General features: G+C 39.9%; 2 protein-coding genes across 3 annotated transcripts in view; both read right to left on the bottom strand.

Moving 5' to 3' along the window:
* LOC106649416 (myb-like protein U) overlaps positions 1-12,887 on the bottom strand; it is a 53,888-nt gene that overhangs the window by 16,523 nt on the left and 24,478 nt on the right. The window lies entirely within an intron of this gene.
* LOC111693708 (zinc finger protein 227-like) lies at positions 557-2,758 on the bottom strand. Of its 2 annotated transcripts, none has more exons than XM_023459135.1 (3): positions 2,634-2,758; positions 2,446-2,557; positions 557-2,362 (listed from the first exon to the last, which is right to left on the bottom strand). In XM_023459135.1, exons 1-3 carry the CDS (start codon positions 2,666-2,668, stop codon positions 557-559), a joined length of 1,953 nt encoding a protein of 650 aa, XP_023314903.1. In that variant the 5' UTR covers positions 2,669-2,758. The 2 variants fall into 2 exon arrangements, with proteins under 2 accessions (XP_023314903.1, XP_023314902.1); XM_023459134.1 differs by having other exon boundaries at positions 2,639-2,758.

Raw genomic sequence — 12,887 nt, 5'->3', positions numbered from 1 at the left:
TCTCTTCGCCGTTTCTCGACACTCTAATTATTGTCGCGGAGTATAAAGATCCTTAGAAAGCAGGCGGCACCGCGTGGAAGTGGCTAGTCCGTTCTCTCCTTTTTTTTTCTACGTTTGTTCGTTCGTTTCCTACTTCGTTCGAAAAAAAATTGTCCTCGTTGAGGCGCCTAGGATCGAGGATTCGGCTTTCGAGATTTTAAAAAGGTAAATGCGTCACTGCTGGCGAGACGGTTTTTCATAGACTCATTTATATCTTAGTTATTTGATAGATTAAAAAGTTTGGTAATGATTCAGTTCTCATGGACGAACACAGGTTACAGCAATTAGGGCTCATGAAGAGAGCTTAAAAGTTACTGTATAGCAACATAAAAATGATATCTACTTGTGGGTTTCAATGTTTTATTAGATTATTATAAATAAAAATTTTCTTTGTTTTCCTCTAGAAATTTATTGATATTTCACCAACTCAAACATCTTTTTTATGAACAATATAACAACAAATGAAAAAGTTTATATTAAATTAGTTTTCTGAATATGTTCATCAAATTTTGTAAGCTTATCGAGTTGAAATGAGTGAGTGATGCATCGAATCAACGTGGGCTTTAAGTTTACCCTTCTGTACATATTTCTTTCCGCATATATCGCACGAATTCATCATACCATTATGGATAGCAGTGATATGGATTTTGAGGTAACCTTTTTGTGAAAATATCTTTCCACATAAATCACATTCATGAGTGACACCGTTGTGCACTGCATCGAAATGGGTTTTCAGATTACCTGTGTATGCAAATGTCTTGCCGCATGTATCACATGAATGTCTGGCACAATTATGCGCTGATTGAATGTGCCTAGTAAGATTCCTCTTATGTTTAAACGTCTTTTTGCACACATAACACGCATGACTGATACCATTATGAACCGCATCGATGTGAACTTGGAGACTATACTTAGTCGTGAATTTCGATTCACACGTGTCACATGCATACGTGATACCTTTGTGTACCGAATCGGTGTGGATTTTGAGATTAAACTTTTGTTTGAACGTCTTTCCGCACGTATCACATGCATGTGTGGCCCCATTGTGCATCGTATCAATGTGCCTTTTGGCATTACTTTTATCTGAGAACTTCTTTCCGCATACATCACATTCATGAGTGACACCGTTGTGCACTGCATCGAAATGGGTTTTGAGACTATCCGTTTGTGCAAATGTCTTGCCGCATATATCACATCCATGTCTGATACGATTATGCTCTGATTGAACGTGCCTAGTCAGATTATTCTTATGTTTAAACGTCTTTTTGCACACATAACACGCATGACTGATACCATTATGAACCGCATCGATGTGAGCTTGGAGATTACTCTTAACGGTGAATTTCGATTCACATACTTCGCATGCATGTGTGACACCCTTGTGCATTGCATCGATGTGGATTTTAAGATAACCCCTGCTGTTGTAATCTTTTCCACAAATATCACATACGTGTCGTGTACCATTGTGCATCGAATCTATGTGGATTTGGAGATAACGTTTTTGTGAAAATGTCTTGCTGCAAATATCACATTCATGTACGATTTTATCATGCACCGTATCGATGTGAATTTTTAGATTACCGCTGGTGGAGAATTTCTTTTTACATACATCACAAGTATGTGTGACACCATTGTGCGCCACATCGGTGTGTCTCTTGAGATCACTCTTACCTGCGTACTTTTTTCCGCAAATATCGCATGAATATCTTAGACCATTGTGCGCGATATCGATGTGTTTCTTGAGATCACCCTTCTGTGAGTACTTCTTTTCGCAAATATCACATGGATACTTGATACCATTATGCACGGCATCAATGTGGACTTTAAGATTACTTTTGAATGAAAATTTCTTGCCGCATACATCACACTCATGTTTGATACCACTGTGCATCGAGTCGATATGTTTTTTGAGATTACTATTTGTTGAGCTCTTGTTTTCGCATACACCAAAAGTGGGCGAGGTATCACGATGAGCCGGATCGATGTGTTTTTTGAGGTTATGATCTTCGTTGAGTTTTTTTGTAATTCTTCTCTTTTTATTCTGTTCAACAGATTTACGGTCGAACTTCAAATTCGATTCTCCTACTACATTATCAACAAATTCTTGTTTAACTTCACCCTCGGGTTTTATTTTAATGTTGTCTTGAGTTGTATTACCATCGATATCTTTGACATTCCGCAAGTGATTTTGAAAATCATTCTCAGATTTTTTAACTTTTAATAAATTAATATTGGGCTTCACATCTTGACATTCAAAAACTATTTTCATTTTGTCATCAAGATCGCTTTCATAATTTTTGTCACATTTTCGAAAGGTGTGGGTCTGTTGAAAAAGTAAAGATAAGTGTAAGACATCTCATTGAAAAACAACTACAATACGAGAGACTTATAATTATCAACACTTACTGAATTTTGTTCAAGTAATGGCAAGAGTTGGAAATTTTTGAGATCTGGTTTCTCATCAGTTACGTCCCAATCATTCTCGATAAGCGACATATCAGTAGGTTCATCTTTCACTCTGAAATAACACACAATCAGATCAAGTGTTTTGTTGAAATATTTTTACGATTTCATTCTCATAAATCTAAAATTACCTGACATCACGATCAAGTGTATCACTGGATTCCATATTTGTTTCATTCAATTTCGTCAACAGTTAACCTCTCTGCGATGATCGAGCGAACTATGCACGCCTGATGCCACACGCGAAAACTGACGATGTACACCGAGATCTGCCGTAGTGCTCGTTCTGTTGTTTGCGTCGCGCGTCGACTGCTCGACCTCTCCGTGTATGCGTGTGTGTGTCCCTATAACACAGTGCTTTGCGCATAAGCTCGCGCTTTTGTCCTACAAGCGAACCCAGCTCTGCGCTCTTCGCACAGTTTTTTCGTGCGTATCTCAAATTTCGCATAATAAAATTTCGAATTAATCAACTTGAGTGAAGCAAAACTAAGTGAAAAATGGCGTCATGTACCTCATGCCTAATGAATATAGTAAACGTTTTTCCATCAATGATATATTATTATGGAAAAATGACATTAAAAAATGATTTCTAATGATTTTCGAAGCGCACCGAGGTATACAGCTGAAAAGTAATGAGATCCATTCGGATTTATACATCTCAGATACACGCGCTATACTTTTGATGGAGAGTTTGAAAGCCACGAGTGCAAGACCCCCATAATACGAACACACACACACATATACATTTACATTTACGCGAAAAGCCATCCGGCAAGTTGGCACGCGGTGTATTTATATCAGCGCGCGGCGGTGTTTTTTCGCCAAGTGGCGCGCGCTCCATAAGCGTATATATATACGTATGGTACTTGTCATTCGCGTACCGGTTTTTCGCTGCCGATATACCGCGATCGTTTACGTACATACATAGGTACGCGTATATACGCGATCGAGCTATATTTTCATTCAGAAATGGCCTTTTTGATTAATCGACTGCGTCGAAGCTTCGCGCGCGGCTAAGTAGCCTCGGCAATTTTTGCTCATTACCCTCCTCGGAGCGAGTGCGTCGATTTTTGTCCTCGATATATGTAAAAATAAAAAAAAAATTATCGCAGACTAGTTCGCCTATTTATCGAATGTCTCTCGTGATACGGCGGCAGCAGTAGCCGCGTGGACGTGTCCATGTGGCAAATGCGCTACAAGCGGGCGCGCGTCGATGGCAATCGATTATTCCTAATGCACCGATTAATAACGATACCACCGACTTTTTCTCGATTCGCGCATCGAGTCTTACGCAACGTAAACCGAGCAGCGGGACGCGAGTGAATATTAAATTTGTTTTTTTTCTCTGTCTCTCTCTTTCATATCTTTAAGTTTTTTTTCTTCCAAATTAAAAGCTTCGATACACTCGTACGCGTATAAGCAGGATCTCGATGAGTTGCAACTGATAAAGGCGCGTGAAAAAAAAAAAATATGTACAGTCGCGGTGCAGGGTTACGAAAAATGAAAGTGACCGATCAGCGGAGACCCGCAAAGAGAAAAACCCCAGGCAGAGGCTTGCTTGTATCGACGTGAATCATTTAATTACACGTACACACACACGTACACAAAGTATATGTGTGTGAGTCCGTTCACGAGAGAGCGAGATTTTAATTAAACAATATTTTTCCCTTTAACTCGCTACGCGCACACACACATGGTATTTAAATTCGCGCGAGAATCCAGATTCGAATTATAGATTAATTCGGATCCTTTACCCCTTCTTTTTCTTTTTTTCCTTCTTCGTCGTCGTCGTAATCAGGAGTCCCTTTTGGGCAGTGTATAAACGATAAATAATATACTTGATAGCCGTGTCGAGCTTGGGTTACGACACTCTGCCTCACGCTCGGCCGAGCTATAAATACATTATACAACACAACACGCATCAAACTCGGAAGTTGGTCAAGATCGTTGGTTAATTTTCTTCTTTTCAGTTTTTTTTTTTCATTTCATGGGCACTTGATTACCGAAAAAGGATCTTCAATTGAATTTTCAACCTTGAGAGTACCTAAAAAAATAAGCATACGTCGAACGCTGCACCTCTCGAATCGAAGAAATTTCACGAGCGCAACCACCGCCCACGCTCCTATGGGTGGTTTTTCGCAACTCTGCCGATTTCCATAAGTATAGGCTCGATCGCGATGCGCAAGGCAAAAACTGCAACTGCAAAAGATCGGAGACTCCGCGTGCATTATTGATGATGATCTCGAGAAAGAATATGCTATATGTAGCGATCGTTAATCGATCGGGTGAAAAGAAACTCGCGCAGGCGCGCATTTATTTATTTATTTTTTTCTTACCCCTTTTTGTTGCTCGAGTATCCGCGTGTCCAAAAGTGTATGTACATTACGCGCTGCATCGGAGCGAAGTCGAGCGAAGTTCGTGCACGATGATCGAGTGTGTATACGAGAGCGCGACAAAGAGTCGATCGTGAGATGAGATAGATGCGTGTAAGGACGTAACGAAAAGACTGCACGAGACAATTTGTTTTTTGTACATTTTTTAAAACTTATTATTGAGCTCGCGAGCTTCCTCTTTCGTTTCATCTATTTACAGTTTACATCGTGTTGATAATGTACAGGGGGGATAGGTTATACATACATCCAAAACTATACATGACTATGTATTGTTTCATCTATTTACAGTTTACATCGTGTTGATAATGTACAGGGGGGGATAGGTTATACATACATCCAAAACTATACATGACTATGTACCAATCGTACATAAAGCAGTTTCTTTGCAGACCACAGAGCCGCGCTCTTTCAAAGTAATCATAGCAATTCGCTTCCTCAGCTTTCGTATCAACGAACGCGAACACACGCCGAAGCGGTCGATACGAGTCGTCGACTTCTTCTTCGCTTCTTGAACCACCGGCTTCTCGTTCCGTTTGGGCTGCGGAATTACGGCGGAGTGGTCCATCCTCGGCGACGCCTCGTCGTTCTCGTAGTATCGCCTCCTCGTCGCGGATCCGTTCTCGATCCGCAGAGTAGTAGCGCGGAATAACGGCCTCGTCGCCTCTCGTAGCTCGCCCCGATCGGCCCGATCGAGGGCCAGGGCGATGGGCACCAGGCTGCCACGGAGGCGGCAGCCGAGCTCGAGTAAAATCTTACCCGCGCAATCGACGGAGCTCGCGTCGTACCAGTAACGAAGTCTCTGGGACTGGCGCAGCGCGCGACGATTCCTCCTGGCCGCGGCTAGGCTGCGCCGGAGGCTCGACAGCTGGCCCGGCGAGTGGCCCCAGGTGCCGCGGAAGGTGGTCCTCGGATACTCGGCCGACGACTCGATCTCGATCGTCGTCGGGCCTTTCTCCGTCTTCTCGAGGGCACCGCGATTCCGTCGCGAGTTCCAGAGCAGCTCCAGCACGTAGTCGGTGATCGCTTGATCGGCCGGTGCCAACGTCGTCTCCTCGCAGTCGCCGGAGCTCCACTTTGGATAACGGTCGCCGTCGACGATGATGTACTTCTCGTGGAGTACGACGCTTGGACTCGCTTCTTCTACGCTGCTCATGACTCGTTTTTTCTCGTTCGCCTGTTTTTCCTCTCTACTACTCGACGCGAATACTACGCGACCTACAGGCTTGGGCGAACTTTGCACGACTGGCGAGAGACTTCGACCGTTGCCCGTATAGCTATTGTTGATATTCGAGAATCGACGCTGATTGTTATTGTTCCCGTACGTACTCGTAAGTCGTTGATTTTGCGTTCAATTAAAAATCCAAGCCATAGATTTACCATCGGCAACATTTTCATTCGTTAATTTCTTCTGAAAATCGCCTTTCTCAAACGGATAACATCGATCGAAAATAAAATCAAAGCCAACGAAAAAGAGAGATCGAGGAAAGAAAGAAGGAAATTAGCGAGAGCACGTGTAATCGAGTAATCGAGTAAAAGGAGTAAAATACAGGAAACGGCCCCCTAAAGCCTCGTATATATATACTGCATAAGGGGCATAAAATGTATCGAGAGTCGATTTATATTCATTAGAAGATTAATTGATCGATTACACGGACTCGATGTGTGCGCGCGCGCTTATATGTGCATGCGCGACGCAGTCCGGTTAACGGCCGCGCGCACTAACTTATTATATTATTATATACACGTATGTATAATACGTAAACGCGCACAAAGTAATTAATGACGATTTTTGCACTTTTGCAATGAGCCACGCGCGCGCGCGCCGACTAATCGCTTCGTTTTAAAGATATTTTCGCTCGTTTTATATCGATATGCTTATAATAGTCTCTTTTTCTCGAATGTTAATGTATACAAATTCTCGCGCTCCTGATTTATGAAGGAAAAGAAAGAGTATACGTACGTACGCGAAAAAGCAGTAAACTTGGTTTTAATTCACGATTAAAAAAGAAAGAGAGAAGAAACGTCTCGATACAACGATTTTTCTTCCTATGCTCCTATCGGCGTATTATAAACGCGTGGGCATCGAAGTTTTACGCGTGAAATCTCCATCCGCGCGATATAATTTAAACGCTATTATATGCACACACGCGCGTTACGTCAGACGGAAAATTTTCTCTCCAAGCGAAATGCCTGGAATTCACGCCTGGGCCTTATGGCGCGCGTATTATAATATTATATACGCACGCGCACCTGTTTACAAATTTCGCGCTGCACGCGAGAGCTATACATATATAAAAGAGAGAGATATATTGTATACTCACACACTGCCGAGTGCAGCGCGGCCAATCGCAGTCCTTTTTCGTACCTTCTTTTTTTTTCATTGCTTTTATGCACACACTCACACATTCATCGAACACTTTCTCCGCGACGCGTTGGGTGCGCTGTATCTTATTATGTACACTCGAGTTGGCGATTCGTTTTCATCAACAGCTGGATGATACGCGCGCGAGAGAGGCTTTTGACGCGCGTCCCGCACGAGGTTCGCTGGCGGATTTTTTTTGCTTTTTTTTGTATACACCTATTTGGCCTCTTTTTTGTGCGCGCCTCTTATGTACGCGCGATATGGGCTTTGCAAATTATTGCATAGACGCGGAGCTGCTATTAATCGGTATATTTACAGCTTAGATAGAAACTTTATCGATAAAAATATAATTATCGAATATCGCATGGAACTTTCTCGTGTCCATGTAAAACCGAGATCGTTTATACGAGCCCGCGTACAAATATAAACTCGGTATTAATTTTATTGGTTGCGTCAAAAAAGTTTCAGTCGCTCTATTCATTCACGAGCTGTTGAATATAATATTTATATAGCCTTCGATATAATTCCCTAACTTCGTTACTTTGCATTGGGATTTCTCCGTAAATAGAATATAGCCATCTCGCGGTCGATCGCAGTATCTTATGAGTCGGTATTGTATACAATGAAGATAGAATTTTCGGTCAAATTCTTCTCGTTTTAACTGAAAAATTGCTCGTAAATTTAACTTTTAAGGCATCCAAACGATTCTGATTTGTTCGTTGCTTCCGAGCTTTCGTTTGCATATAGATTTCCATATGGAAAATCTATATGAATTCTCGTTTGGAAAATCTACACAGGTTTTGTTATATAAATATGCGCGCTTATTTTTCGCAAGTAAATCTTTTTCGTTTTTCACTCGGTTAATTAGAACCAAAATTTTGATTTTTACAATTGCCAATGACGAAACTTGAAACAAAATGCAAAGAAAATATGCGAGTATTATCGAGAAACGAAGATGACTAGTTTTATCTTGTAATACTTATACGCAATTATTTACTGAGAAGTCAGTCCAATACGTACGCAAAGTACCGCGAGATGGCTTCATTCTACTTTTCGAGAAATCCCAATACAAAGTAACCAAGTTTAAAAATTATATAGACGGAAGTTAGTACAGTAATATGATTATATAGCATCCTATTTCACACGCTGCCCGACAAAACGAGAAAATTCAGTCCATCGATAATTAAGACACGATTATAATATATGTAGCCGCACGGCGCGGCGAACTCGTAATATTTTACGCGCATTATTTCGAGCTCTCGCGGTCTTTCTTTTGCTTCCTCTCTCTCTCTCTCTCTCTTCGAGAACTCGAGAAATTATTTATAAACTCCGTGCGTATATAGTCTTAATCAGTGCGAGAAATCAGCAACCTTGCGCTTCGTATAATGTGTCCTGCGCCTTCATACATCATCGTACGGAACCTATATATATGCGTTTCAGGCCGGCGCACGGGTACCTACCTACATTTTTATATCTCACGTACGGCAGTGGTGTACCGTGAGTATATCAAGGAGGATTTGCCAGGGCGAGAGAGAGAAAAGAGAGAAAAGAGGAGTAAAATGAAAAACGATCGCGTGCCGAGCCTGTGACACTTTGCCTCTAATTCAACGTTGCCGTGCTGCGCTATACAAGAACGATATGTTGTTACACGTGTAGCAGGCAGCGCACATACCGATACGCGTACGTCATTCATTGTGATACACATTACGAGGATACGTATTTGCATGGTGTATGCACGAGTATACTGTAGCTGATAATTTTCCGGGGATTGTGGATTGCCGCGGGATGCGGTATAAAATTATTAGACTAGTTCTCCGAGTTGAGAATCCTCGAAATTACTGGCTAAGATGTCGATTGGTATCTTCGTCACTTGACGCGTAGAGTGTAATTGACGTTGATAATTTTAACAACGATATATTAAGTTATACAGATACATTATCCCCTCGTTTTGTGTATTTCAAACGATTCGTTTTAGGTCAATATTTGACAAAATCGTTTTATCCGCAAACCAATACGCAAATTTTTCTTCGTATCTCGCTTGGCAATACGCGCACGCAAAGGTCGTTTTCTTTCAAATTCATGTCCAGTTTACATGAATATACGTAGGAAAGTGAAGAAAAAAAATTTTCCTAACGTTGAAAGATATACAATAATTAAGACAACAATAGATTTGTCAATAAATCCACAACTATCAGAATTATCCAGAAACTTTGATTATGAACAAAGTAGAGCTATTAAAAGACGTTGACTGAGCAATATATAAATATAGAAATCTGTGTCTGACTGTAAACAATAGCAAGAAGCAATCATGATGTAGCCTTCTAATAACTGAAAATAATTGACTATTAAATTAGTTCAAGAGTTGCTTTTGTGCCCTACGTAATATCCTACGTACATTTGACTCATTGAATTTCATAGTATAGATGGAATGATCCTTCTTTCATATAAATGTAAAAAGAGATCTTAAATTGTGCAAATAAATCAAGTGAAGGCAAGAGACACTCTCGCATCATCGAAAAAAATACGTTTGCGTAATTTTTCAGGCAATTTCAAGATAAAGAGATAAAAAATGATTAGGTCCAGTGACACAATTAACGATGCACAAAAAGAATGTGAACGGAAGGAAGGTACTATAGATATCGCATCCAAAAGATACCAACGAAAATCTGGATATAAATTACGATTGCTCACCTATAAAAATACGGTACATTTAGTAAAAATTCGCATATGTTATAAAGACCCCAATAGTAAATATTTCGCATGTGACAAGTGTGAGAAAAAATTTGGGTTCAAATCAGATTTGTCCAGACACCAAAAAGAAGTCCACGAAAGTCCCAAAGATTATGTATGTGACCAATGTGAGAAGAAATTTGCAAATAAGCGAAGTTTAGTCTTGCACGTGACAACAATCCATGAGGGTCGCAAAGATTACGCGTGCGACAAATGCGAGAAGAAATTTGGGGATAAAAGCAATTTCATAAAGCATCAAAAGATAATACACGAAGGTCATAAAGATTACGCATGCGACAAGTGCGAGAAGAAATTTGGATCTAAACAGTATTTGCTTCTCCACCAAAAGACAGTACACGAAGGTCGGAAAGATTTTGCATGCCACCAATGCGAGAAGAAATTTACACAAAAACCGGGGTTACTCATCCACCTAAAGATAGTACATGAAGGTCGGAAAGATTACGCATGTGACAAATGCGAGAAGAAATTTGGATATAAATATCGTTTGCTCTCCCATCAAAAGATAGACCACGAAGGACGTAAAGATTACGCATGTGATAAGTGCGTGAAACAATTTAGACAAAAATCAAATTTGTTGAAGCACCAAAGGACAGTACACGAAGGTCGGAAAGATTACACATGCGACAAGTGCGAGAAAAAATTTGGACATAAAATCAGCTTATCTAGGCACCAAAGAACAGTTCACGAAGGTTGTAAAGATCATATATGCGATAAGTGCGAGAAGAAATTTGGGGAACGAGGCAATTTGATAAAACACCAAAAAGCAGTCCACCAAGGTCGTAAAGATTAGGCATGCGACAGATGCGAGAAAAAATTTACAGAAAAAAGGGCTTATTTAGACATATGAAGAAAATCCACGAAGGTCAAAAAGATTACGCATGCGAAAGGTGTGAAAAAAAAATTCGGACAAAAATCGCATTGATTATACCATCAAAGGATGATACACGAGGATCGCAAAGATTTTGCATGCGACAAATGCGAGAAAGAATTTGGACTCGACGATAATTCGCTTCTCCAACAAAAAAAAGTTCAAAAATGGGATCGAAAATAATCATAGATCAACTGTATAATTTGCATGAAAATTTAAATATAACAAGTGAATAAACTGACACAAAAGTATATGAAAATTATACCATTTGTTCGATTAATAATATTCCTGACATTCTCCATTTATCGAAACTTGGGATGCGGCAAAAAATTATTAGACGAGTTCTCCGAGTTGAGAATCCTCGAAATTACTGGCTAAGATGTCGATTGAAATCTTCGTCACTTGACGCTTAGAGTGTAATTGACGTTGATAATTTTAACAACGATATATTAAGTTATACTGATACATTATCCCTTCCTTTTGTGTATTTTAAACGATTCGTTTTAGGTCAATATTTGACAAAATCGTTTTATCCGCAAACCAATACGCAAATTTTTCTTCGTATCTCGCTTGGCAATACGCGCGCACGAAGGGCGGTCTCGAAGCGCCATTCAAATTCGTGTCCAGTTTACATCAATATACAAAGAAAAGTCGAGAAAGAAAATTTTTTAACGTTGTATTTATTACGTTGAAAGATGACATAATTGAGACAACAATCGATTTGTCAATCAATCCACGTCCATCAGAATCTTACAGAAAATTTACTTATGAACAAAGTAGGGCTGTTGAGAGATGATGATTGAGCAATATGTAAATAGAAAAATCAGTGTCTGACAGTAAACAATAGAAATAAGCAATGATATAGCCTTCTAATAACTGGAAATTTTAATTGACTATTAAATTAGTTCAAGAGTTGCTTTTGTGCCCTACGTAATATCCTACGTACATTTGACTCATTAAATTTCATAGTACGTTTGCGTAATTTTTCAGACGATATTCAAGAAAAAGAGATAAAAGATGATTAGGTCCAGTGATAAAATTAACGATGCACAAAAAGAATGTGAACGTGAAGAAGGTACCAAAGATATCGCATCCAAAAGATACCAACGAAAATCTGGATATAAATTACGATTGCTCACCTATAAAAATACGGTACATTTAGTAAAAATTCGCATATGTTATAAAGACCCCAATAGTAAATATTTCGCATGTGACAAGTGTGAGAAGAAATTCGGGTTCAAATCAGATTTGTCCAGACACCAAAAAGAAGTCCACGAAAGTCCCAAAGATTATGTATGTGACCAATGTGAGAAGAAATTCGTAAATAAGCGAAATTTAGTCTTGCACGTGACAACACTCCACGAGGGCCGCAAAGATTACCAATGCGATAAGTGCGAGAAGAAATTTAGATATAAACAGCATTTGCTTGTCCACCAAAGGACAGTTCACGAAGGTCGGAAAGATTTTGCATGCGATAAGTGCGAGAAGAAATTTGGACAAAAATCAGATTTGTTCAAGCACAAAAATACAGTACACGAAAATCGCAAAGATTTCGCTTGCGACAGGTGCGAGAAAAAATTTGGAAAAAAGTCAGATTTGTTCAGGCACGAAAAGGCAGTACACGAATGTCGTAAAGATTTCGGATGTGAAAGGTGCGAGAAGAAATGTACACTTAAATGTAATTTGATCGTTCACCAAAAGACAGTTCACGAAGGTCGAAAATATTTTGCATGCGACAAGTGCGAGAAGAAATTTGGATATAAATATGGTTTGTTCGTGCACCAAAGGACAGTTCACGAAGGTCGCAAAGATTACATATGCGACAAGTGCGAGAAAAAATTTGGACAAAAATCAAATTTGTTGAAGCACCAAAGGACAGTCCACAAAAATCGCAAAGATTTCGCTTGCGACAGGTGCGAGAAAAAATTTGGAAAAAAGGCAGATTTGTTCAGGCACGAAAAGGCAGTACACGAATGTCGTAAAGATTTCGGATGTGACAAGTGCGAAAAGA

The sequence above is a fragment of the Trichogramma pretiosum genome, unplaced genomic scaffold, assembly GCF_000599845.2.
Source record: "Trichogramma pretiosum strain Unisexual culture from Peru unplaced genomic scaffold, Tpre_2.0 scaffold23, whole genome shotgun sequence".
NCBI classification, from domain to species: Eukaryota; Metazoa; Arthropoda; class Insecta; order Hymenoptera; family Trichogrammatidae; genus Trichogramma; species Trichogramma pretiosum.
Note: the sequence above shows the minus strand (reverse complement) of the source record. Positions and strands in the feature narration are given on the sequence as shown.